The sequence below is a fragment of the Sorex fumeus genome, unplaced genomic scaffold (assembly GCF_029834395.1).
Source record: "Sorex fumeus unplaced genomic scaffold, SorFum_2.1 ptg000008l, whole genome shotgun sequence".
NCBI lineage: Eukaryota > Metazoa > Chordata > Mammalia > Eulipotyphla > Soricidae > Sorex > Sorex fumeus.
Genome location: NW_026606065.1, coordinates 88,120,333 through 88,147,094, shown reverse-complemented (window position 1 = coordinate 88,147,094; position 26,762 = coordinate 88,120,333). Strand labels below are relative to the sequence as shown.

The window sequence follows — 26,762 nt, the reverse complement described above, 5'->3', positions numbered from 1 at the left end:
GAAGAAGCAATTAAATGGGAAAGATTAGAAATCCACAAATAAATTGCAAACCAGTGGTAGGAGTAAGAGAGAGGCCATGACTTCATCTGTGTAGACTTCTTTGAGTTTGCCCTGTGCAAAGCTCAGCATCCTGAGCTGAAAACCTTCATAAAGAAGAAATTATTAAAATGATCATGTTGAGTGAAGTAAGCCAGAAGAAGAAAGATAAACACACAGGATGATCTCACATATCTGTGGTATACAGAATAATTGGATGAGGAAACATAACATAGTTAAGGGGGGATGCCTAGACCAGCCTTGACCCCAGAGTACAGACTGGAGAAGGATGGAAGAGGGAAAAAGTCAAGGGGGAAAGAAGATAGATGAGATAAGGAAGAACCAGGTAATAAGACACAGAATTTACTTATATTTATTGGTCCATAATTATATCAGGACAAAACATTATCAAGCATATTTCAGGAGACAAATGGATATAGCAAAGTAGTTTACTGTTCAGACAAAAAAGCATATGGGGAATAAATAGGCCCTTATTATAAAAAGTAGCAATAATAAAACTGATTGAACACATTTCTTCTGCTATAAACATAATGGCCATTTACTTGGCCAACATCATCTACTATAATCTCCTCTCCTAGGCAAAGATTTGCTGACGAAGAGGACTTACACATTTTCTATTCAATTTGTCTTGTTTGGGAACAGTGAGGCCACTTCATAGGAAGGAACAAAAATGTCTACCTTTAATTAAAAGACTGCTGGGGTGCATGTTTGTATTTTAGACATAATTCTTACTCCAAGAAGAAATATGCCACACAAATTCCAAGCAATGATGAAAAAGCTAAACCTAAACGATTTCACTCCATAAATTCCTAATTAACGATAATTAAAATATTATTTTTTGGAACACCAAAAGTTAAAAAGTATCATCAGCCAACCTGCTAAATTTGTGGAACTCTTCTTGTTCCTCCAAAAATCACCATGATACTCAACTGCAAACAGCTTTGACTTGCCATATTATTTTGTTTTGTTTTGCTTTTGGACTACACCTGGCAGAGCTCAGGGCTTAGTTTGGCTCCATGCTTGGGGATCACTACCAGGGGATGGTACAGGACCACATACAACTGGGATTGGTGGCACGCAAGGCAAGCACCTTAGCCCCTATGTTACTGACCAAGAATTTTCACTTTTTGATTACTGAGAAAGGAAATGACTCCTTACTGCGCCTGATAAAGTTAGTTCTTTTCTTTTTCTCCAAATTTTATTTTATGAAGGTGCTGTGATCTACAAAATCAATCATGGTTGAGTTTTAGACATACAAAGTCCCATCACCAATGCTGCCATCAGTTTCATTTTCCCTCCACCAGTATTCTCGGGTTCCTCTCCTTTCCCACTCCCATTCCAGTCTGCCATCTTGATAGACACCTTTTTATGTTTATTTAGGTTTGGGTCACATGATTTCAGTGTTGTTGACTCTCTGGTTTGGATATGTAGCTCTATCATTTTCTAACATCATTGATGTGCACAGACCTTTGCCCTTCTTGCTTCTCATCGGTCTCTTCTGCTCCCACCCTCTATCCATTGTCTTTGCATCATAAAGTTAATTCTTTTATTGGGATCCACAAAATAGAGGCTACCCCACTGAGCAAATGTCAGAAATCAAAACCCAAGTTCATCTCCACTGACAGGAAAAACCTGTCAAGGAAACCTAACAAATTCTAAGCACAATCTTCCAACTCAATTTAATTTAGAAAGCAGAGCTAGGCTTATAAGGAAATCTGCCTGCTTGCCAGTCATGTCCTGTTTCTATATTGCTTCACCCATGAAACTCTGCAAAGACTGACAAACTCACTTTTGCTATAAACCTTTTACAAGTGCTCCATGCTTGAGCCCCTTAACCCATAGCTGTCTCTTGAATAAAGTATGTCACAACGTCACTGTTCTAGTTTTGACATTTGACATGTCTTATCACTCTCCTTCAACTTGTTCATCTGATCTGGAGCCAACATGCTTCTCATCCTTCACTAGAGAGAGAAGGGCTTGAGTCTCAGAATTGCTCAAGGATCTCAAAGGGTTCCAAGGAACAGCGATATATTTTGGGCAGTGGGAGGTTGGGTACTTGAGTTTTGCACAACTTTAGTTATAGGAGAGCCTTGTGTTGGTTTGTTTGAAGAGGTTCAAGAATATCTTGCTACATAAAGATTGCCAGACCAAGACTAGCAATAGAATGTGGAGTGGCTCAAACGTGGTTCTGAAGTCACCTAGTATGACATCAAATCAATACTGTGTGACCTTGGACAATGGCCATACTTTTTCTGTGCCAACACTTCCCATCTGTAAACAGGCATGTATATAGTTACTACCTACCTAATCATTATGAAGATCCAAGGAGAAAAGCCTGGCACTAAGTACTCCATAAATGAGTTAAAGCAAACATACTCTGATCTAAGACTTAATTTAAGTGATTCAAACTGCAAGACCAAGAAACAGTTGTTTATTTTTTTAATAAAAAGGGAAATTCGTAACTTCACCTGAGCTAACCAATACTTGACAATGCCAAGTGTATAACTATCAAGTAAACACATATTCGACAAACATTCAGAAATGGCTTCTGACAGTGCTCAGGGGACCATATGAGATGTCGGGGATCAAACCCAGGTTTGCCATAGGCAAGGCAAGTGCTCTACCAGCTGTTCTATATTCTCAACTCCTTAAAAAATATTCTGGTTCCCAAACTGAATGCTGGTTCCCAAGCATTAAATTGTGATTCTTAAAGAGATCATTTTTCATGAGTGATGCAGTCTCATATGTTACTGTCTTTCCAGGCTGTGCACCATCTGTTACATAGTTTTAGAGACTTGAGTTGAAGTCTCATTAATAAAATTTTTAATCATTCTGGACCATAATACTGGAAAGCAGACCTCAGATTGTCTTCTCATGGCCCCAGGATGCTCACTGGGGGCATCGTGTCAGGTGTCACACAGAATGCTGCGTCACTCTGAATTCCTTTCCTTTCCCTTACTGTGTGTGTCTACACCAAGGTCAGGAAACAAGTAATTTTAATTTACCAATTGAACTACCTTCCTTCCTAAGTGTCCTTTGAGATGCAGTGCACTGCCTGGAGAGTCCTGTCACAGCAATTAACGAAAGGCCGACACACTTGGTATTTTATAGCAGAACCTTCTGCAAAGAGAGGTACTGACCTCCTCATTTTCTGCCTAATAATAAGCATCATACATGAGTCAAAAATTTATTTTCCCATTGTGTGAAATCAAAGTGGTATTTCTGATCAAAAACACCACAAAAACTTTCCTAGATGAGCACATCACCAAGATGATACTTTCTGGAAACTCAGGCAGGTGCTTTAAGAATAATTATTAGTTTCCTCTCATTTATTCAAACAAGGGGGAGCAAAAAATATGATTAAACACGGGCTGGAGCAATAGCACAGTGGGTAGGGCGTTTCCCTTGCACATGGCCGACCTGGCCAACTCCGGTTCGATTCCTCCACCCCTCTCGGAGAGCTACCTGATGGAAAAGCCTGGCAAGCTACCTGTGACGTATTCGATACAGCAAACACAGTAACAAGTCTCACAATGGAGACGTTACTGGGCCCACTCGAGCAAATTGATGAACAATGGAGAACGGTGACAGTGATATCTACATAGAGGCCAGAGTGATAGTACAGCGGGTAGGGCATTTGCCTTGCACTCAGGCAACCTAGGTTTCATCTGGGGCATCCCATATGGTTCCCCAAGCACGTCAAGAAGTAATTCCTGAGTACAGAGCCAGGAGTAATCCCTAAATAATCACCAGATGTGCCCCTAAAACAAAAAAGGCCTATCTATACAACAAATTGAACATTATTTTCTATGTTTATGATTTATTGCAATTATATTTGACTTACTAGTGCAGTAGTAAAAAAGGATAGTAAATTGTAATTGCTGAGGTGTATAAGAAAGTCCTGGAGCTGCTGCACATGCTAGGGAAAAGGCAGATCAGATAGAAAAGGGAGCACCAAATAAAGGGTGTTGGGAGGATCCGTCCAGGATGGGATATGCATGCTGAAAGTAGACCATAGACTGAACATGCTTGCCACTCAATTCCTTTTTGCAAACCACAGTGCCCAAAAAGGAGAGAAAGAACAGAAGGGAATGCCTTTCGGGAGGAATACTGGGATCAGTGGTGGTGGAGAATGGGCACTGGTGGGTGGATGGGCACTGAATCATTGTACTTCTGAAACCCAAGCACAAAAATTTGTATGTCTACAGCTGTACCTCAATGTGTTTCACTAATAAAAATTAAAACAAACAACAACAAAAAAATTCAGGCAAACATACCATACTTTAATGCACGTCTCCATGTGAAAACTGATCCCAATTCCAAACTGCCCATTCATGCAGAATCCCGGGATCTGAATAGGAACAACATTGTTGTTCTGATTTTTGATCCAATCTCTTGACAGAATAAACTTGCCGGACTCTCGTCAACAATCTACGGGAGGGAGGTCCGAAACTTTTGGCTCCTGAGCCATGGTGCTGGGGGACCCGGGCCCCTGGGGCTCCTGGACCTGGCCCGGCGTCGGGGGCTGCGCCAAGATCTTGCGCGCGGTGCTGCCCCTGCTGGAGCTGGTGTGGAGAACAGGGGCGTCTGTGCGGTCCGCAGTGATCCGGCATACGAACGGAGGTGGCTCGGCACGGTGGTCTCGCGGCGAGGCCACAGAGAAGGGGGCTCCAGAGCACGGGGGCCGCCAGGCCAGGCCAGGTCGGGACTCTGGGCAGAGGGAGGGTGGCCCTGGACGGGCGCTCGTGGCTGGTATCTCAGGGCAACCTGCCACGATTGGCCGGTGAGCAGCTGCGGCAGCCAGGGCGAGGCGTGGTTGTGCGCGGGCAAGAGCCAAGGAGGGCAGCCGGCCGTGGACAGCGTGGGCATGCTGGACCACAGGGCGGGGGATGGCTGCGGGCGAGGCGAGGCGTGGCCGGACAGCAGGCGTGGGCCCGCGGGGGCGCGTCCGGGACTGGGCACCAGTTTCTGGACGGCCTGCGGGGCCCGGTCCTGTGGGGCCCAGGCCTGCGGCAGGATGGCCCCCCTGCTCCCGCGGGGCCACAGATGCTTGGCCATCCAGGACCCGACGGCCCGGCTCTGCAGGCGGAGCCGAGAGACCCAGCCCGTCCCCCGCTGCCAGGCGAGATGGAGGAGCATGCCTGGCTCAGGTTGGATAGGCTGCCCGTCGCGGTTTTGGGGACACGGCTGCTACCCTGCGGGGGGGCCAGCGAGTGGCCGATGGGGGTCGCGCGGTCCTCCATGTCGGAGGACCCGTGGGGGGCCGGGTCTGGGGAGCCGGAAGCCTGGGCCTCCGTGGCGGTCTCGGCAGCCCTGGCCTCGTCGGCCTCGATGTCACCCCACCTCGGCTCGAAGTGCCACCGGAACCAGCTGGCCCACCAGATAAGATTCACAAAATAGCCGCCTGCAACCAGGTAGAGCAGCTTGTCCCAGTTGCCCTCCAGGACAGGCCTGGCGGCCAACAGCAGCACGAAGACCACCGTGCTAAAGGCGAAAGTGAACAATGAGAAGATGAGGCAGCGTTTCAGGGACAGCACCCGCTGCGGGCCGCACCACTGCCTCTTCCTGGGCAGCACCGTGCTGCCCTGGGACGACCGCACCTCCTACAACGAGCTGCTATTGCGCGTCATTTCTGACCTGACCTGTAGCGGAGCTTCAGGCCAAACGAAGCCCAGGAGGCCCCTGGGTCTCCTAGACACCTCGTGTGGGCGTGGCCTGCGGTGAGGTGTGCTGGACAGGGCACAATGGGCAGGGAGAGGTATGGTGGACAGGGCATAGTCGGCGGGGTTGGGGGAGGCGCCGGGGCCCATGTGCCCCGGCCTTGCCCGGCTCTGCTTGCCCTGATTCCCTGCCCTGCCCCTGACCCATCAGTGCGAGTTGTCCTGTTGTTCTTTTAATTTTTGAATGTTCTAGAGACACATGGACTACCTAATCAAGAGCTTTATCTTCTTCCCACCCCCCTCCCCCCCTTCCAGTAGAGAATGACTTACATAGTAGGTGTTAAAATATTATTTGGGTGTTGGAGAGAGATAGTACAGAGGTTCAGGCACTTGTCTTACACATGACCAACCCAGTATCGTTCTCAGGCACTCCGTATTGGCCCTGAGCATCGAATACAGAGCCAGAAATAAACTCTGAGCATAGCTGAATATATCCACCCTCCTCTACCACCCTCCAAAAGAGAAACAAATAAGAAAAAGTATACAAAAATAAGATTTTCTAATAATCTTTGCAGCTAGTGGTGGTCATTTGGTAATTTTGGATAAGGAGATATTTAGAGATAGTGAAAACATAAAAAGTGAAATCTGAAGAGCATGTTCTCACTGCCTTGCTTTATTTCTTTTATTTGAATTATTTCATAGAATTTTAAAATCCATCTTGGGACCTTGGAGTGATCCACCTAAGGACAGAAACTTATAGAATGAAAGAATGGGAGAGCCTCCCCGACATGGAGCACCTGAACCATTAGCACCAGGTTATTTTTTTTAATTGTGTTTTAGTCAATGATTTACAATACTGTTAATGATTAAGGGTTTCATGCAGACAATGTTCCAAACCCACACCTTCCAACAGAGCGTCTGCTTCTCTCCACGGCTGTACCAGGGTTTCCTGCCCCACCTCCCTCTCAAACATTCTCTCTGTCCCTCCACCATTCTGCTATGGTAAACTATGACAAAGAAAATCTGTTAAATGGTGGTATAGATGCACAATAAAATATTTCTGGTCTACAAGAAAACACAAAATAATGCCATTTGTCTCTATGGAGATGGAACTGAAAAGTATCCTGCTAAGTGAAATCTACCAGATTTGTAAAGATACAAAATGATCCTTCTCATATGTGGGATATAAGGATGCACAGGAAGGGAATAACAAACAGCCAAAGGCAATAAAACTTGATAAATGCTCTATAGAATTGGCCAGTTACATGTACTGGGGTGATCTTTAGAGGTCAGCCACACATGCTAGGGGAAAAGGTAGCTCAGATAGAGAAGGGAGCACCAAATAAAGGATGTTGGGAGGATCTGCCCAGGGTGGGAAGATGCATGCTGAAAGTACACCATAGACTGAACATGCTTGCCACTCAATTCCTTCTTGCAAACCACAGTGCCCAAAATGAGAGAGAGAACAGAAGGGAATGCCTTGCGGGAGAAATGCTGGGATCAGTGGTGGTGGAGAATGGGCACTGCTGGAGGGATGGGCACTCGATCATTGTATAACTGAAACCCAAGCACAAAAATTTGTAAGTCTACAACTGTAACTTATGGTGTTTCACTAATAAAAATTTAAAAAAAAATAGAGTCCTTGACCCTCAATTTTCTTTCTTTTCCTTTTTTTTTTTTTTGCTTTTTGTGCCACACTTGGTGATGCACAAGGGTTAGTTCAGGCTCATTCACTCAGGAATTACTCCTGCTGGTGCTCGGGGGACCATATGGGATCTTGAGAATCCAACTTGGTTCGGCCCCGTGAAAGGCAAATGCCCTAACAGCTGTGCTATCGTTCCAGCCCTCAATTTTCTTTGTCTTAATCCAGACAGCTGAACTGTTATCTTTAAAAATTACATATACTTTCAAAAAATCCTTTGGAAATCTGGAAAAAGCCCCCTGTCTTAGAGCGCAGAATCTACTACAATCAATGTAAAGAGGAATTTTCAGAGGGAGTTTTTGTGGCAATACTCACCAGGGGTTCTGCCATAATGATGCGAATCTTGCGCTCAGCCTGAGTGGTGAAGTTGACAAATAAACTCTTGAGGACATATTCCCCTGGCTTGCTGTCTGGGTCCACATTGATGGGTAACATGGTTGGCGGCCCTTTCTCTCGTTGTGTGCCAGAAACAGGTGGAACTGGAGGCTTGATATAACCGTTGCCAACAGGAGAAGCTGCAAAATAGATGGAGTCTTCTTACTGACTGAAAATGATGTCGTGTTCAGTTGTGTTAAACCACAAATATCTGACAGTGAATTGTTTCAAGGATGCTGTGCTACCTGCCCAGCCAAAACTCTGGCACCACACAGTCTTCCCACCACCACAGTCATGCCAAGGGCTCAACACCACCACTTTACAAATAATTTTTTCAGAGACACCAATCTGTGACTAATTTCAGGTAGCCAGTGCCCTGGTTGAGAACTGTGGTGTTCATCAAGAAGCACCCTTCGAAAGGGTGTCTATCTGTCTCTCACTCCAGAATGATAAATTTCTTTGAAGATGAATGGTTCCAGCAGCACCCTGTCTAGGTCATCCAGTGAGAGTCTAGCTTTTCTGGAGCTAGGGAGTTTCAGAGTCACACCAAGCAGTACTCAGGGAGTACTTCTGGTGGGTTGGCCACACACAAAGCAAGCATTTTTTCTACTTGAATTTAACATTTTATTCTCAACATCTTCTGATTTAAGTTAGAATGCCCTTCCTTGTCTTTGGTAAGATGTGCAGATTTCCTACCAAGTCCTTGAACAGGAGTGGGCATCAGGATTTCCAATAAGTGACCTCTTACAGAATACACTAGGGTCAGATCAGTGTTTAAATTACTCACTGAAATAAAGGTAAAAACCCCCACCCCCCTGCATTTTGACATGCTAAACCCTAATGTTTATAACCCCTTCCATTGACCAGTTTGTAAGATGGTCCTTATTAATATCCAATGAAAGAAATATAAGATTAAGCAATCTTAGAATAGAGACATTAGAAATGCTGAGGACATGACAATGAAAACAAACTTAAAAGAAGACTATACAGGCCAGAGTGGTAAAGGAAGACTATACAAAGCCAGAGCAGTGGTACAATGGGTAGGGCATTTGGCGTGCACATGGCCAACCCAGGTTTATCCCCAGGATCTCATATGGTTCCCCGAAGTCTGCTAGTAGTAATTTCTAAGTGCAGAGCCAGGAGTAACACCTGAGCACTGCCAGGAGTGGTCCAAACATCAATAAAAGGATGATTATAGAGATAAATGAAAAACTCAGCGGCAGGGCGTTTGCCTTGCACGCAGCCAACATGGCCAACCTGAGTTCGATTCCTCCACCCCTCTCGGAGAGCCCGGCAAGCTACCGAGAGTATCTCGCCTGCATGGCAGAGCCTGGCAAGCTACCCGTGATGTATTCGATATGCCAAACACAGTAACAACAAAAGTCTCCAGTGGAGACGTTACTGGGCCCGCTCGAGGAAATCGATGAACAACGGGAGGACAGTGACAGTGACAGTGACAGTGGGTTTTCATACTATACACAGAATGTCAAGAGCATGAGGCACTGTCTCTGATAAGAGTCGAGGAAAACCCACTCTCCTTGAACACAGAGCACTCTTTCTAAAGCTTTACAAATAAGTTGGTCTTCGCTTACTTTCTCTCTCCATCAAGAAAACTTCTGAGGAAGCCATGTTAATGTTGGACTACGACTTACTGAATTCTAAGCATACCATCAGCATTCTATCTTTCGCATCTTTCCTCTCTCCTCTCATGTCCCTTCCTCAATCATTTAAGGATCTTGCTTGTTATATTTCAGCTACCACTAAATTCAAGAACATGGTACCTAAGGCTGGAGATGTAGCTTAAATGGTAGAACCCACGTTTTGCATGCTTGAAGTACCGGGTCAGATCTCTGACACTGCAAGCACCTCCCCATCTCCAGGGCTTCCCTACGGACCCCCAAGGACATGTCTGAGGATTCCTGCTTAGCACCCCGAACCCAAAAGAGAAAATGCCCTCACAAGTTTTAAAAAGACCAAAAGTGGTAAAAGTTATTTCATGTCCTCTCCAACCCCCCTAAATTCTAATCTAGTCTAGCTTTTATCTCATCCATTTTACACAAAAAGTGAACCTTTCTTGAGCATAACTTGAATCACCACATGTTTGGGCTCAGTTTTCCATGTTCTCAATGGTCATCATCAACCTCACACTCAGTGGTCTGGTGTAAACCACCTTTTGTCACTGGCCTCCAACCTCTGCTCAAGACCAGTGGAGGCACTGTTGAGCCAGGTGCACACGTGTCTCTAGCAGCACTTCCTTCTTTCTGACCTTTGGCATTTCCATTTTCCTCTGTTGAGCTAATCCTCCTGACCTTTTGGAACTGCATCTAGTCTCATCTTGATAACCTACTCCCATCAGGCCAATATTTCATGATAAATTTCTATTACAAGGCCTAAACATTTGACCTATTAATATGAATGGTCTCCACCCTAGGCCTTCCAGCTGTATGATGGGCAACATGCTACAGATCTAGATGCTGGAATCTAAACGAAAAATAATTAACATACCTACATGGAGGCTGTTTTTCATTATCTTTAGTTTTCTAGAGGATTAGCCAATTTCAGTATAACAACAATATTTAGCTTTATACACTCCATAGTTATAGAATCAAATCCATAATTATAAAACTCAATCGGCTACAAGTTATAACTACAGTGAGAACATTTTATTGAGCGACCACTGATAATCCTCTTCAGAATGATTTTTAGACAAACTTTCCATTTAAAAGGTCAAAGTACTAGTTTGCTGCCATCATAAAAATTTACCTATTTGGATTCAAAGGCGGGCTGGAGCAATAGCAAAGCAGTAGGGCGTTTGCCTTGTGCACACCCAGCCCAGCCCAGCGGGGTTTGATTCTTCCGCCCACCTCTGAGAGCCCGGCAAGCTTCTCACCCACACTGCAAAGCCTGGCATGCTCCCCGTATATGCCAAGCACAAGTCTCAAAATGGAGACATTACTGTGCCCGCTCGAGCAAATTGATGAACAACGGGAGGACAGTGACAGTGACAGGATTCAAAGGCAGACATATTCATGAATCTGAAAGTTTATGCACATAGCCATAGAGGTCTTGGATCTACCCTAGTCTGGCAGAATTCTCTGTCAGAGGTCAGAGTTGACATGGTTCAAGAGGAGGGAAGTCATCACTACAGTCTCAAGCAGATCGGTGAGGCAGATGGAGATGCTGTGAAATTTAATAGACTGAATGTCCTTGAACTGGACATACTCCTAAATTTTGGTAACCTCTCTTAATCAACCTGTAACTAATTCACAAAAAAATCCTACCCTTTGCTCAGATAATTTTCAAAAGTAAATTTGTGACATAGTATACTTCAATAACTCAGTTATGTAGTGACAATATAATTGAAAATAAGGAGATACATGTCCCGTGGTGGTTAAAAAAAAAGTCACAAAGTGAAAGCACAATCCTAAAACACATAATCACATAAACTCATGTCATCCTAATTTTAAAAATTAAGTAACAGTTTAAACCAGTATGAACATTATCATTAGAAGAAATATCATTAGACTTAGCAACCTGTTTGGTCTTATCTGCATATAATCAAGACCAAGAGTCTACATTCTAATTTCACAGTAGTCTGGAAATAGAGAATTGCAAGGGTAGGGGGAATTTGATTTTGGTAAAAATAAGACAGCAATGAAAAAGAGACAATCAGATGTCAGCCCCATTTTTCAGCCTTGCTACTGCAAGGCTATTTATTCAGTCTATTTATTCCCACCTAAAATTCCTTTCCTTGCTTTTTGTCCTCCTGGGCAAGCAAGTTTACCATGTATTAGCCAGCATCCAGGGCAGTTTCCCCTCCTAATCTGGCAGTTGGTAGTCTCTGGTCCCTGCCCTCTCTAGGCTCTGCCTGAGATGTCACCCAGTCACCTCCAAAGGGTTGACTCCTAGAAATTCAGATACTGTTTTTTTTTCTTTCTTTTTTGGGGTCACACCCAGTTACTCCTGGCTCTGAGCTCAGGAATTACTCCTGGCGGTGCTTGGCGGACCATATGGGATGCCGGGGATTGAACCTGGGTCAGCCGCGTGCAATGCACATGCCCTCTCCACTGTACTATTGCTCTGGCCCCTCAGATGCTGTTTGATGGAAAGGTAATGACTGATCACCATGATTTCATCTTACCCATCTAAATAGGTTGAAGGAACAATTATTATTACATTAAAAACTCCTCCCCAGGACATAAAGACATTCTCTCAAAAGGATATTTCACACGATTATTCATCATTGCACCCAGTACAACGGGTAAGATATGGAATCAATCTAGGTGTCCAATGGCATACTATGCAGCTACAAGGAATGATGAAATGATGCAATCTGCTGCAGTGCTGCTGGCACTGGATGGTGTTCTGCTGAGTGAAGTAAGCCAAAAGAAGAAAGACAAGCACAGGATGATCTCACTCGCCTGTAGTATCTAGAATACGGAATGTAGTAAAAGGGCAATGGCTTGATCACCCTTGATCACAGTATTTAGAGAAAAGGACAGAAGGAAAGAAAGCAAAGGGGCACAGGGAAGAAGAGAAAGGGAAGTAAAGGATGAAGAGGTATCAGTGCTTCAGTTCGATTGGTGATTTGGGCGAGTGGGATAGCCATAGATCCAAAACACAGATTCAACAAAACTGAAAACATCATATCTAAGCCGCAGCCACTGGAACTTTGTAATGTGTCTGTCAAGTTGATAGGTAGGAATGGGGTGGGGGTTAGTATGGGGAGGAAATATGGAACACTGGTGGAGGAAAGTTGACACTAGTGGTAGGATTAGTGTTGAAATATTATATGCCCAAATATTATTGATATCAACTATCAAGAATTTTGTAAATCACAATTCTTTATTTTCAAAATGGAAAAAATTTAAAAACTTAACTCCTCACATTGAAATGTCATGTATGGGATGTTTAGGCTTAATCTCTCGACCTCATTCTGTCTTTGATTCATCTCATCTTTCTCTTTTCAACACAAGTGCTCAATTTCCCTAGAAAATCACTCAAACCAGTGCTTCTGGTGGGGGCAGGTTGGAGATGGGAGGCCAGCAGAAGGATATTACTTACAGATACTGGTTAGGATTTTAACAAGGAAATATTCTGAACCTTGCTTTTCTCTTTTTTGATACATTCCTGTTTAATCTTGGATAAAACCTGTTTTAATATTTCTCCATTTCTCCACTCATCTTTTTTGTCTTAAATGGGTTTTGTTAATATTATTTTATTGCTTCTTTTCTGAATTACATTTCTCTTTGAATCTCTAGGTGTGCCCTCACTCACTGGGTTTGTAACTATACCCATGAGTCTATTCACAGTCTGTTTGTTGCAGAGTACTTTCCTTCATCTGCATAAAGACTACCTGAGGCTTGGGGGATAGGTCCATTCGTATCCTCTTTATTAGATTTATTTCTTGCCACAAGTGATAATTTCTTTTAACATGCTTCTCTGCATTGTTCCCCCTGACAACCTCTCTCTCTCCTCCACAAAATTTCACTGAGTAATATCTTAATTTTCAGACTGACTGTTCCTATCTAGCATAGTACAATTACCCCAAGGTATTAACATCTCCAGAATGACAACCTAACTAGAGCACCAATACAAACACCCCCACATTTTGTAGTTCACATACAGATTTTGTAACATGAAATGAAAGAAAACGCTACATTAAGCTTCCTCATTTAAGTGTTCTGTGATGGAAAGTGGCTATCTATATTACAGGAAAGCAACTGGTTTTCTCAGAGTTGTTAAGACCACTGCAGAGAAGTTAAGACCATTGCTATGATGCTCAGTCATTCATTAATTGACACATTCATTTTAATCAATATTTCTTTTACAAGTTGCTAGGTTTAAGGCACTGCTGAAATACTGGACAGAAAGCAGCGCATGAAACAGATGTTTCCTGCCCTCATGGAATTTAGTTTTCTGAGGGAGGATCTCGGCAACAGCATATGTCTGTGCAAACGTGTGCCCAGACACACACCTACAGTACATCAGATTGCAATACATTCTTTTTTTTTCCCCAAAGGGACCACAGTTGGCAGTGTGTGGAGGGGTAGGGGGATGGAGTATAAGGCCACTCCCAGCAGAGCTCAGCCTGGTACAGGTCAGAAGTACTTGGATCCATAGTCCAGGGGCCACCAAGCCTGCATCTATTGATGTCTTGGGAAAGAAACCCCTTGGGATGGATCTTTGGGCCTTGCAGATGTTAGGTACGAGCTCTACCATTTGAGCTATCTCTGCGACTCTGCAATACAATCTTAGAGCAAGAAAAAACTTAAACAGTAGATGAATAGAGCAACCTGCTGTTCTTTATCTGTCTGAAACACTCAGATGTCTGCCTGGAATTCTGTGGGGAGGAATGAAAGCTGTGTGCATTCTTGGCATCTAAGAAAGTCCAGGCTTGGGCAGGATCTACTTTTCTAACCCATCCCTTCAGCCTATCTACCCCTATCTATTCAGTTCTGTATAGAAATGAGAATTTTAACTTGCTTGTAAAGGGCATGAATCCAAAGGCCCATTGGACTCTGCTTTTCTGCCTCTTTTCTCAAGGTCCACAGCTCAGAAAAGAGGGTCATCTTTGGCTGCTTTTTTACTAGCTTACAAAAAGATGAGCACAGGGCCAGTTTTTCAAAACCACACAATGCTTTCTGGAAGTACAAAATGGTTTCGTCATTATTTTCTAAAGTGCCCCAGAGATTTCATATGGTAGCTGCTCACAAGAGATAAACTTTCCACAAATGGAGGTGCACTGAAACTTTACTTCCCAGAAATCAATGCAACCTTATCTTTCAATATAGGACACAGATATGAGATCCCATTGTTCACACTTGCATGTGTTATCCTTTATGCCAAGACTCCGTGCTTCATTTATTTTGTAGACACTGAGGGTAAACACCACCAGCCAAGAGCTGGGATTTTTTTTTTTTTGAGGATTATGCTTTGCCACAGCCCTCCTTTCCCCATAAGACTTATTTTCTTTACTGGCATTACAGAAATATTTCATAAAACATAACAAACAGAGTATGACGCAGCTACTGTGAGAACATGTCATACTGTGTATAGAACAATAATTAATTGTCTACTAATGCATTTATAAGGGTGCTTAGGAATATTTTAAATGCTACTGCAAATACTCAAAATGACCAGAAACCCTGAAAATCATCAGAAGAAATTAGGATCAAGAGGCAAAAATGCTAAGTATGTTTGGAAGAATTATTTTCTTCCAAAGAATATTAAGAAATGAAAAATGTTGTGTAAAGAAGGAATAATTAGTTTGAGCAACAGGAAAATGTTTCTTAACAAAGAGATGGAGGATTTCTAAATCACTTCTGTATATTCAAAGGGGTCAGGAAAAGACTACCAGGTAAAAACATTCAGAAATAATTTTTGCTTTAGAAGAAAAGTATATTCAGTGGCACATTATGTTCTATTAAATTTCCATCAAATCGTGATGTGAAATATCCTTTCTTTTTTATTGATTAAGTATATTCCTTGTGTCTCTTAGGCTATTTAGTTCTCTAAATTCCATAATTTATGAAATGTGTTCCTGCAAATTTAAGGAACATATTCCTAGTATAATTAATATTTTAAGTCCTCAAAAATAGTCCTACAAGGTCAAACAATGTCTCCTCTACACATAAGGTGAGGTAGTATGAAGAGATTAAGTGACTTGCCCGAAGTTGTTGGGGAATGGTTGACTCAGGACCTGAACACAGGTGAATTTGACAATATATTTTTATTCTGGTGAGGGGTTCGGTATGCAACAAACACTGGAAGAAGTGAGAACCTCTAATCCCAAAACATGTACTGTTTTGCAAAGAAATATTATCTCAATAGGACACTTATACATAAAACCGGTTGCCTATGATAAAGAATAAGTTAATAATGAAATAAAATATCTTTTCCCCTACCCATGAGTTAAGTTCTGGCACATGCTAGTTCAGCTATTCAAGAGAGAAAAAATAAAACATAAATAATGTGATTTGGGGGGCTGGAGTGATAGCACAGCGGGTAGGGTGTTTGCCTTGCACGCGGCCGACCCAGGTTTGATTCCCAACATCCCATATGGTCCCGTGAGTACCACCAGGAGTAATTCCTGAGAGCCAGGATTAATCCCTGTGCATTGCCAGGTGTGACCCCAAAAGAAAAAAATAGTGTGATTTGAAGAGTGAACAAAGCTCTCTGTAAGTTAGCACAGTTGCTTATTTTCTAGAAAGATCAATACAACATCCAGCAATGGCGTGTCTCCCCGCCCCCTCCTCTCAACCACTCTTCCCAGTACCAGCAGGCTTTTTGCCTATATTGAAACAGAATGCAGTTTCTAGCCACGAGAAAGAATTTGACAAAGAATGTAGCACTGTACCACTGTCCTCCTATTGTCCATCGATTTGCTCGAACGGGCACCAGTTAACATCTCCATTGTGAGACTTCCTGTTACTGTTTTTGGCATATCAAATATGCCATGGGGAGTCTGCCAGACTCTGCCGGGTTGACAGAGAATAAAAATATAAAAAAGAGCCAAGAATTGAGACCCGTTCCCCCAACTGGAGAGACAGTATAGGGATTAAGGCACCTGTGTTGCCCTGTTCAACCACATACGGTTCTCTGAGCACTGCCAGGGGTGACCCCTGAACACAGAACTGGAAACAGCCTGTAAGCACAGCCAAGTATGGCCCAACCCCCTCCCCAAATTGGAGGACCCATGAAATTGGATTCATAGCATATATTAGGCAAGTCTAGAGATTATTCTTTTCTAGATGAATTGAGATAACCTTGAATTGCTTATTATCCTAACAAAGAACAAATGAACTTGGAGGGATAGTGCTTTGTGCTTACTTCAGCACGAAAGTGGGTGGCCTCTTGGAACCATTTTTGCCTTTAGGTAAGCAGTGATAGATACCTTGGAGAGAGGTAAATAGCTCAGTAACAAAAACATTTGCCCTAAGTCACTGTCCTGCTTTCTTTCCCTCTTCCCTGCCTTCCAGTATTTTATCTTAAAAAAATTACTGTGACACTTCAGCTATTTTCTTTATAAATGTCTGTCATCTGCTAAGATGCAATTACATGGACTTTGTCTCGATTTTCAAAGTAGGCGCTGTCATCAGAGCCTGAACGAATGTCTGCCAAGATCTATGAGCAAAGGAAGATGAGGTTACACTGACATTTCAAGGTCCTTTCTCACCAAAAGATATCAAATAACCTGCTAGTGGCAGGATAATCCTGAATTTCAACTTCCTTATCCCCACCGGAACTGACAAACTGCACTCATTCATGTGTCTCTGGCTGACTCTCCTCTCTTCCTTCTTCTCTTTTTTCTTGCTTTCTGTTTTCTTCATCTTCTGGTTCACTTTATGCTGTAGAATATCAGGAATTTGAAATCGACTCCTTTAAAACTTATGACAAATTGGACAAGGTCTTGTTACTAAAAAATGTCAACTTTGAAAAACGATTTACTAATTTTTCATCACAAAACAGGGGTGCTCAGAAACTATGCAAGTCAGATTCACCTGGAGACCTGAGTCCCACCAGATTTAGTAGGTGTGGGGTGGGACTGGATAATTTGCATTTCTAACCAATCCCCAGGCTATGCAGTTGGCATCGAAAATAAGCCAGATAGAAAAGAGGAATGATTCAGTCAGCTGACAAAACTGATCTTCACTCCATTTGCCTATAGCAAAACTGGCGATTGAATTAATTCCAAAGTTAACGTCTTTAGGCAAAACATATGAGGGAAACTGAATGGGGAGTCAATAGCCTTGCTCTATGTGAACTGTGTGAGGAATGAGTACCATCTGGGCTTCTATTTTCATACCAGTTAAAGAGGTGATACCAGGTTGTGCTTTGAACCAACTTGTCCTCAGTAAGTGCATGAAAATATGCACCAAAAATGCATGAAAACATAAATTCCTCAAAATGTTCACAAAAAAAGGGGCTGGAGTAGATAGCACAGTGAGAAGTCGTTTGCCTTGCATGCGGCCAACACGGCCAACCCGAGTTTGATTCCTCCACCCCTCTCGGAGAGCCTGGCAAGCTACGGAGAGTATCTCGCCCACATGGCAAAGTCTGGCAAGCTCCCCATGACGTATTCGATATGCCAAACACAGTAACAAGTCTCACAATGTTACTGGGCCCGCAAGAGCAAATCAATGAACAATGGGAGGACAGTGACAGTGACAGTTCACAATTTAAGCACTGCTCTAATAAACACCTGCCTTTCTTTAGCTTAATGAGTATGACTATTACCCACTCTCTCTATAGAGGAACGTTTTACAAACAACCCTAACCCTTGTAGTAATATCTCTACTTAGTAGGTTCACTCACCTCTCTGAGCTTGGGAATCTCTGAAAATTCCAGTGGACAAATAAGAAGCCTGCCCCGATTCCTAGCTGCCAACTTGTAGCTTGTATTCATTACAAAGTCTATGTAAAGAATCTGACTACGCAAACCTCTGGCAGTGGCTAAATTAAGGGCAGAGGCATCAAAACTGTTCTGGGCCACCTGGGTAAGTCAGACAGTTGGAGAATGAACAGCATATGACCAGCTTCAGATGAGGAGGGATGAGGAAGGGGTAACCTCAGCGGATTGAACACAGAGAGGATCTGGGAGGCATCTATTAAGGTCTCCCAGCCGTTTCTTCTACATCCCTTAAGGTGCTACCTTAGCACCTAAGTTCAAACTTAGCTCTTCCTCCCTACTCCACCCCCATGTTAGCATGTAAGTTCAAACATCTCAAACCGTCTTCCCCAAGGAACAGTAAAGTCCTCAAGGGCAGACCTACATCTTATTTTCACCCGAAGCACTGAGTACCTGGTAAAATTTAGCAGCTGTGGGCTAGACTGCCAGTACAGTGGGCAAGGTGCTTGCCTTGCATGTGATTGACCTGGGTTCAATCTCTGGAAATCCATGGCACCTTGGGCCCACCAAGACTGATTCCTGAATACAGAGCCAGGAATAAACCCTGAGCAGTGCCAGACGTGATCCCGAAACCAAACAAACAGTTGGCTTTCTTATTTATTTCTTTGCTGAACTAAACTCATCTGATTCTACATTACAGTCCTTGTGTGAATGAAATATTAAGCAATATATAAAATACTCTTAAATCCTATAAAAATTTAGACTTACATTGTTTCCTGCTTTAATTAAAATTTTTTAATTCTTTTAATCAGTAAAATTTATTGATTTACCAGTGGCTAAAAAAGTGTAGGATTTTAGAGACAGGGATGGAGATCAATGGCAGAGAGAATGTTTTGCCTGTCTGAAGTCCTCAATCCCACCATACACACACACACACACACACACACACACACACACACACACACACACACCAACGTGAAGCTAGCAGCATTCCAGGAAGAATGCTGATAGGATGTTGTACAGGATGGGTTAAATAAAAGCTATTTGGAGAGCAATGCAAATGAAAAACCAATGTCCTTCCTGTGAGATTAACAGTCCAAATAGGAACTGGTGGGGTCTGCTGGAACAAAAAGAAGATTCCACATTTTAAACAGATGTATCTAAATACTGTCATATCGCCCTTTATTAATTAAAAAACACTCAAGTTATGCTTCCTGGTGAGACATAATAAAATTGAAGTATTTAAGAAGCCTGTTTTTGAAGGCTAAACTATGCTCAACAGGTCTGGGAGTCACTGTAGATAATGATGGTCTGAGGATGTGGTACTTTTGAGGGTCCTGCAGTGATGGGGACCACCAGGGTAACCCCAGTGGTACTTGGGTTCCTATAGAGCTACACCCAGAAATGTTTGAAGGCATCAGGGCTGAGGTGTTTAAGAAGCACTTTTTGAATGCTAATTCCAGATGGTTTCCCAAAATTTTCTATTGGTGACAAGCTATTGCTGAGAGTTCTTGTATCCAAGCATGGAAAACAATGTGCTAAATATTCCTGGGAATGACAGTGGCTTTCAAACTTCATCCCTAGAACGGAAATGACTTTGGCTGAGTGGAAAAGAGGGAATTGTAGCTTACCATATGTGCATGACCATCAGGTTTTTATAGCAATAGAACTAATACTTTCTTACAGAGAAATGAGGATACAATCAAGTGAAAATCAACATAAAGGAACAAACAAGACAGTCAAGAACTGGATTCATCTTATAACGGGGAGCCTGATGATACAGTGAATAAAGCACCTGCCTCACATGTGAGAGACCAGGGTTTGATCCCAGCATCACATATGGTCCCCCAGTCACTACCAGGAATGATTCCTGAATACCAATTATGGAGTACCTAAGTAATCCTTGAACAATGCCTGGTGTGGCCAAAAAGAAGGAAATGAACAAATAAAGAAAAAAAGAGAGAAAACAAAGAAAGAAAGTAAACAGCACCAATTTCTACAGATTCTTGCAACAGATGGATAAGAGTAGAATGAAGAAAGACAATTTGGAGAAAGAACAACCAAATATAATGTGTGGCTGTTGTCTGACTCTTAATTTGAGCAAACCAATTATTAAAAGAAAAAAATTGAAAATATCAATGAAGGCAAAATGAATAAGGGTTAGCTATTAGGTGATACTAAAAGAATGATGGTTCATTTTGTTACACATGACAACACCATTATAGATAGGTAAGATATTAATATTTTCTAGCAAGCATATTGATTATGTGGATTTTATAAAATGATGCCAAAGTTTGAAAGATTTTAACAAGGAAAAAAAGGTGTAAACAAAGCAAATATGACTGTCCGTAAAATCTGAAGACAACATATTGCAAAACTATGTTTTTGAGATTTTTCAAAATAAAACATTTGGTAAAGGATAAGGTTCACTTAAAAACATTTAATACATCTTCTATTGATAATACAAGCTATCTAAAAACTCCCAAAATTACATGCATATGTTCATAAGTTGGTTTTGAATAAAATATTATATTAAAAAAACAAAACACTACGAGCTAGGTTTAGTTCTATAGATTTGAGTGTTCGTGATAGTTTCAAGCCCAACTACATGCTTCCATATTAATCTGTGTGGACCTGAATGCAGATGGAATATGTTTTATATAGGCATCCTCTCATATACCTGTATGGTAAGATAGTTGAAGCCCTGCAAGGAAGACTTTTGTCTCAGAAGACAGAGTGAGATCAGTGTACTGACTCACCAAGTAATACTTTTCCCTGGATAGCTTTATGTGTTTAAGGTTTCTCCCAAGTTCTTTGGAAAATACAAAAAGACATTTTAAAAGGCAACTTGAAATAAAAATTTTGCTTTAGTATATTTAGTTGGGCTGGAGAAATAGCACAGTGGGTAGGGCATTTGCCTTGCATGCGGATGACCCAGGTTCGATTCCTCCATCCCTCTTGGAGAGCCCGACAAGGTACCAAGAGTGTCCTGCATGCATGGCAAAATCCTGGCAAGCTACCTGTAATGAATTCTACATGCCAAAACCAATAACAACAAGTCTCACATGGAGACATTACTGGGCCCGCTCAGGCAAATCAATGAACAACGGGAGGACAGTAACAGGACAGTTCTGTATTTAGTTAACAGATGCCCCAAGAGGCTAATGAGATAGTACAGCATGTAGAGCACTTGTCTTGCACATGGGCAACCTGGGTACGATCCCTGATATCGCACATAGCTCCCTGAGCACTGCCAGGACCAATTACTGAGTGCAGAGCCAGGAGTAACCCCTGAGCATCACTTGGGTGTGGCCCCCAAACTAACTAAGTAAATAAAAGAAGCTTCAAGATGGTGTGCATCTGGATAGCCAGTTGAAGAGCACATGAATTTAGGAGAGCATTCAACAATTATGAACTGAAGGTTCATACTGTTCCATGCCTTGTATTAGACGCAGGAGGAAGTAAAAAATGTTGGCTCCTGTTCTCGCACAGTGGAGAGTTAGCAAGGAAGGCAGACTTTAATGACAACCCCACCCCCAAAAAACTGCAAGTGCAACGCAGACTGTTTCAAGAGAGAAGTGAGGCAGGGGTATATCTATGATTTGGCGATCAGATGGGATCCTTGGGACAGTGACAAGTGAAGCCAAGGTCCCAAAATAACAGATGATAAACAACATCCATGTAGCTCTCAGGGCAAAGAGAATGTGGGCAGGGGCGTTATAGGAAATCTGAAAGTGGGGCGGAAAGAGCACCAGGGGTGGTTGGCTCACTCACTCCTTTAGTGGTTCTGGCCATTCATTTCTTGGCACTTCCCTCTGTAATCATTTCTTGACCATTTACCCAGCTTTACTTATTTTTTAAATTAGTGAATCACCGTGAGGTACAGTTACATATTTACAAACTTTCATGCCTACATTTTAGTCATACAATAATCGAGTACCCATCCTGTTTCTACAGAGGGAGGAATGGTTGCTTCTTGATATACGATGATGACATTCTATACATTTGTTTTCTGTCTCTCCACTGCATAGAAGTGGCACAAGAACAAGGAGCCTTATTCCTCTCACATCCTCACTTTCTAGCTCAGTATGCAGAATTCAGTAAATATTTGTTAAGAAGAAAGAAAGCCTTAGAACCTACAAGGCCTTAAATTGCCTCCAGCTTGGAAACCCTAGATTCAACCCAAGACTCACATCAGGTTTAGAAGAGAGTTATTTCTGCAGCCACGCAGGGCACTGACAAATAAGGCACCAATAAGCTCAGGAGTAGAACATTATATCAAGGATGACAGCATGTCATTTTAGTAGAGAACCTGACTAACGGTGTGTTCAGAATGCCTGGCATAGGAAATCTTCATGGCAGAGTTTGTTGAAGTGCAGGACGCTATCCGTTACTCAATCACATAACCGATTTAGTGGGAACTGACCAGCAGGATTTCAACAAATAGATTAAAAAAACCACAGAACAGAAAAGAGCCCAGTGATGGCTCCCAGCATGATGAGGGTACAACTGTTGCAAGAATCTTTTGTTTTAATCTCTGAATGTGTGTTTACAGATTCATACATTTGTGTGCTCCAGGTCTCAAAGCAAAGCGTGTTTCTTAAAGTAAGTCCTCATGAAAAAGCCTCTGGAAACTGTCATTTGTAGACCCTCATTGGGGTGTTAGACTGAGGCCCACCAACATTTTTTTTAAAAGTTTCTTCATCAGAACCATATATAACTCCACATGTATGGCAAGAGAACATTTTGTTGTTGCTATTGTTTGTTTTGGGGCCACATGCAGCAGTGCTCAGAGCTTACTCCTGGCTCTGTACTCAGAGAGCACTCCTGGTAAGCTTGGGGGACCATATGGGGTGCTAGGGATCAAATCTGGGCCAGCCACAGGTAAGGCAAGTGCCTTACCCACTGTTCTACCTCTCTAACTCTGGAATGTTTTCTGAGTGGACGCTTCTGTTGCTGCATGAGGGGCTACATTACATAAGAGCCCAAGTAAACGGGCAATCAGGACAAGACAGACTGCATGTGTAGAGACCTCCACTGGAGAACAGTGCCAGAGTTGTTATCTTTGAAATATAAAGGTCATGAGTCAAAGTTTTAGCTATTTCTCTTCAAGAATCCCTTTGAAGATCATGTGATGGGGGAAGTGACTTGAAACAGTGTAACCATAGTTATGTCTTTTTAACTGTGATAACAATTGTATTATAAGATAAAATGTATAGAAAGGTACAAAATACACTACAATATCCACTCTATTATTACATAAAAATATACATGTTTATGACTACAGTATTAAGTGTATACATAATATTCCACTATGTGCAATATAGATGCTATACATATGAATCATATATGATAAACAACACAATACACAGTTATAACATGGGAAATTTGTAGTGAAGGATATATAAAAGATTAATTGAATGAATTATCTATTTAATAAATAAATATTAAATAAAAGTATCGGGTAAGTGAAATCCTAAATAGGTTGGTTAGTTTTTATTTTGCCAGTATAAAGTAAAGTAAGTAAAGTAAAGGCCCTCCCGTTGATCGTCAATTTGCTCGAGCGGGCCCAGTAACGTCTCCGTTGGAGACTTTGTTGTTACTGTGTCTGGCATATCGAATACTCTCGGTAGCTTGCCGGGCTCTCCGAGAGGGGCGGAGGAATCGAACTCGGGTCGGCCATGTTGGCTGCGTGCAAGGCAAACAAACGCCCTACCGCTGTGCTATCGCTCCAGCCAGTATAAAAATGTTTAGTAAATTATTGGGGTTTTTTTGTAACATTATTTAGATTCCTGCTTATATAATAAAACAGATGTTAGGGGTTTTTTTTGGGGGGGGGGTTGGTGGTGCTCAGGGCTTGCTCCTGGCTCTGAGATCTGGGATCACTTCTGATAGGTCTTGAGGTATACCAGGAATCAAACCTAGGTTGGCCATTTGCAAAGCAAGCACCTTACCCGCTGAACTAGCCCTCTGTCCCCAGATGAGCTGGTTACCCAACCATGGGAGTGATCCGTTCAGAAGAAACACTGGGAGTGGGGTGGAGGTGGTGATTGTAAACAATGACAAAAGGGGCATTCTGCATGAGTTCTATCATGATGCAGCATTTCCCACTCCCCAAATATATATAAAACATATTTTACCATTAAGCTTGTCAGCTTCTAAAACAGAAAACTCTCTCGAAGAGAGTAGAATGTTTCCAGCAAACACTCAGTACACGCAAATCACTGGTATCATATGTAAAGAGCTGAGTTTCATCAGAGACAGTGCAGTAGAATAATAAAAAAAATGAATCTCCCAAATCATTAATAATCCAAATGTTTCTCCTTTCTTAAAGCAGTATGTTGTATCTTTACTACTTAGAAATTAACTTCCCCTGCATTCATTATGTAGAGAGTCAAAGGGTCAATCTCCAAGCATATGCAATTAACCCTGTGTTGTGGAAATTTCCTCTCGCTAATTTTTCTGAACTTTTGTACAGTATTGGTTACAAGGTTAGGCTAGAACTAATGTATTACTCTAATAAAGAAAAAAAACCCTTATGTATAGTTTGGACCTATTTAATGTTCAGAATATTCTTAAAATTCAAATAAAAATATTTCATATTTTTGTGTTTGAGAAGACTAAGTCAAAAGCAAAAGCAAAAATTGCTTTAGGCCACTTAAATGTTCAAAACAAAATAAAGAATGATCATTTACATTAATATTTAGAAGACATCACACATAAATTCCACCTCTCCTATAATATTAAATGTTTCAAGCGTGCTATGTTCCAAATACATACTATTTTTATAGATCAGCAAATTTAGAGCACAGAGTTGTACTAAATCTTTTCATGAAAGTTCCGTGCCCAGAAAAATTCCATTACATCACAGCTTGTTGATCCATCAACTTGCAGACAAAAATGACAAAAGCTCACTTCTGAAACACGGCAATTCCAAACAGAAACCCTTTAAAAGGCACTATTCCTATCTGTAAAGAGTGACATTAAAACTGAAATTCACATAAGGAGATGCCAAAGCTTCCTCCACCCCCAACCCCTGAACCCCTTGGGAAAAAATTCCTCCACACACTCAGCATTGACAACAGTCCATGACCCACCCCACACCCACTTACAGCCTAGCTACCTACCCAGGCCTTTTATCAAGCTGATCACACAGGAGTGTCTCCAACAGGCTGTTGTCATCTCCATGAGAGCAAAGAAGCCCAAGCTCACAGTCCGGGCCTGCAGTGCAGACTAGGTTCCAAAGCAAAAACACATGATGACGGATTCCACGATCCCGGTCCTTACTGCCACCATACGTGTCTCAGCCACAGGTAAGGCTCTTGATTTTTGGCCCAAGGTATATTTTTAGCCAGGTGCTAGACCTACAGGAGAAGACCAACGAAAACAGGCCTTCCGCCCCGGGCAGACAGCTCATACCAGTGGGAGAATTTTTAGCTGCACAGTAAGACAGTGACCCTCCACTCAGAGAGTGCCTGTATGTCTATATTTATCCACAAGAACATACTATGCTGACAGATGAGTAAAGCTGCTTAGAGCACTCCAGGAACATGAGCCCGACCCACACAACTTGTCAAAAACTGTCCACGCAGACCAAAGAGCTGGGCTACCACAGATCTCACCCATCAGGGCTGTTGTATTCCTGCCACTGGCGGGGATGAAATGGAAGAGCAGAGATAATACAGGGTGAGTGATAAACCATTGCTTTAGGAATGAGGAGCTCCTGGCCCCAAGTACAAACAGCTTTAAAAAGCTTCAATTCTAATGACAAAACCAACAGGAGAGAATCCCTTCTTGAAGCCAAGAGTTGGTGAGACGCCATACACCCTTAAGGAAAACAAAATTCTGAACAGCTGTTGTCATGACTCGTAAAGGAAAGTGACTGTGTTGAATCTATAGATGTATTCTTCTAAATGGTACAACTTAAAGGGACTTGTTAAAAACCTAATTTATGAGATCACCGAGGAGCCAATATTGGCAAAGATTAAGTGCTCCACCTACAAAAGAAAACAGGTTTAGCAAGTGGGAGATTAAGGAGGAAAATGCAAAGTTACATAAAAACAAAAGCATAACTAATTGATCTTTCAATGGGCTTTAATTCTGACAGAAGAATTTTATGAGGGTCAGTGAAAGTCTGTCTCTTCTCTAACACAGCTGTGAAGAGCTAGAACCCAAGTAAATTTCTATTCTTGATTTACTCAGGATAATTATAGGTTTTCCTTAGCAATATAGATTGGAATTACAACCAGCATGGTATGGAGAATTGGCTGATGAACTGAAACCTTTCACAGGAAGGAGAAAAATGTCTAAATTACCAAAATGAACACTTGAAATGATTCAGGCACACTAAATTCCAGCAAAGATGCCCCCAAGGTACCATTGTGTCTTAGATGTTATGCTTATAAAGTCTTTTTAAAAAGAGCTAACAGGTAACATGAAATGGCAGTTGTTTTATGTTTTACTGAAGAGGACTAAAAGTGTCTGTAGAGAAATATATGATTTGATATGAATTTTTCTTTAATTTTTCCTTTTTCAGAGCCAAGTCAAATTGAGACTTGACAAAAATTTGCACTTTGTCAATTTCAAGTCTCTAGTGCTATTATTAGGTCAACCTTTCA

At 42.1% G+C, this 26,762-nt stretch overlaps 1 protein-coding gene across 4 annotated transcripts in view; it reads right to left on the bottom strand.

Annotated features, from left to right (window-relative positions):
- Window positions 1–26,762, bottom strand: part of FRY (FRY microtubule binding protein) — a 381,871-nt gene that overhangs the window by 206,307 nt on the left and 148,802 nt on the right. For all 4 annotated transcript variants that reach the window (XM_056110039.1, XM_056110037.1, XM_056110038.1 and 1 more), the window contains exon 2: window positions 7,735–7,934. In XM_056110039.1, the coding sequence (XP_055966014.1) occupies window positions 7,735–7,854 (120 nt within the window). In that variant the 5' untranslated portion in view covers window positions 7,855–7,934. The remainder of the gene's footprint in view (window positions 1–7,734; window positions 7,935–26,762) is intronic.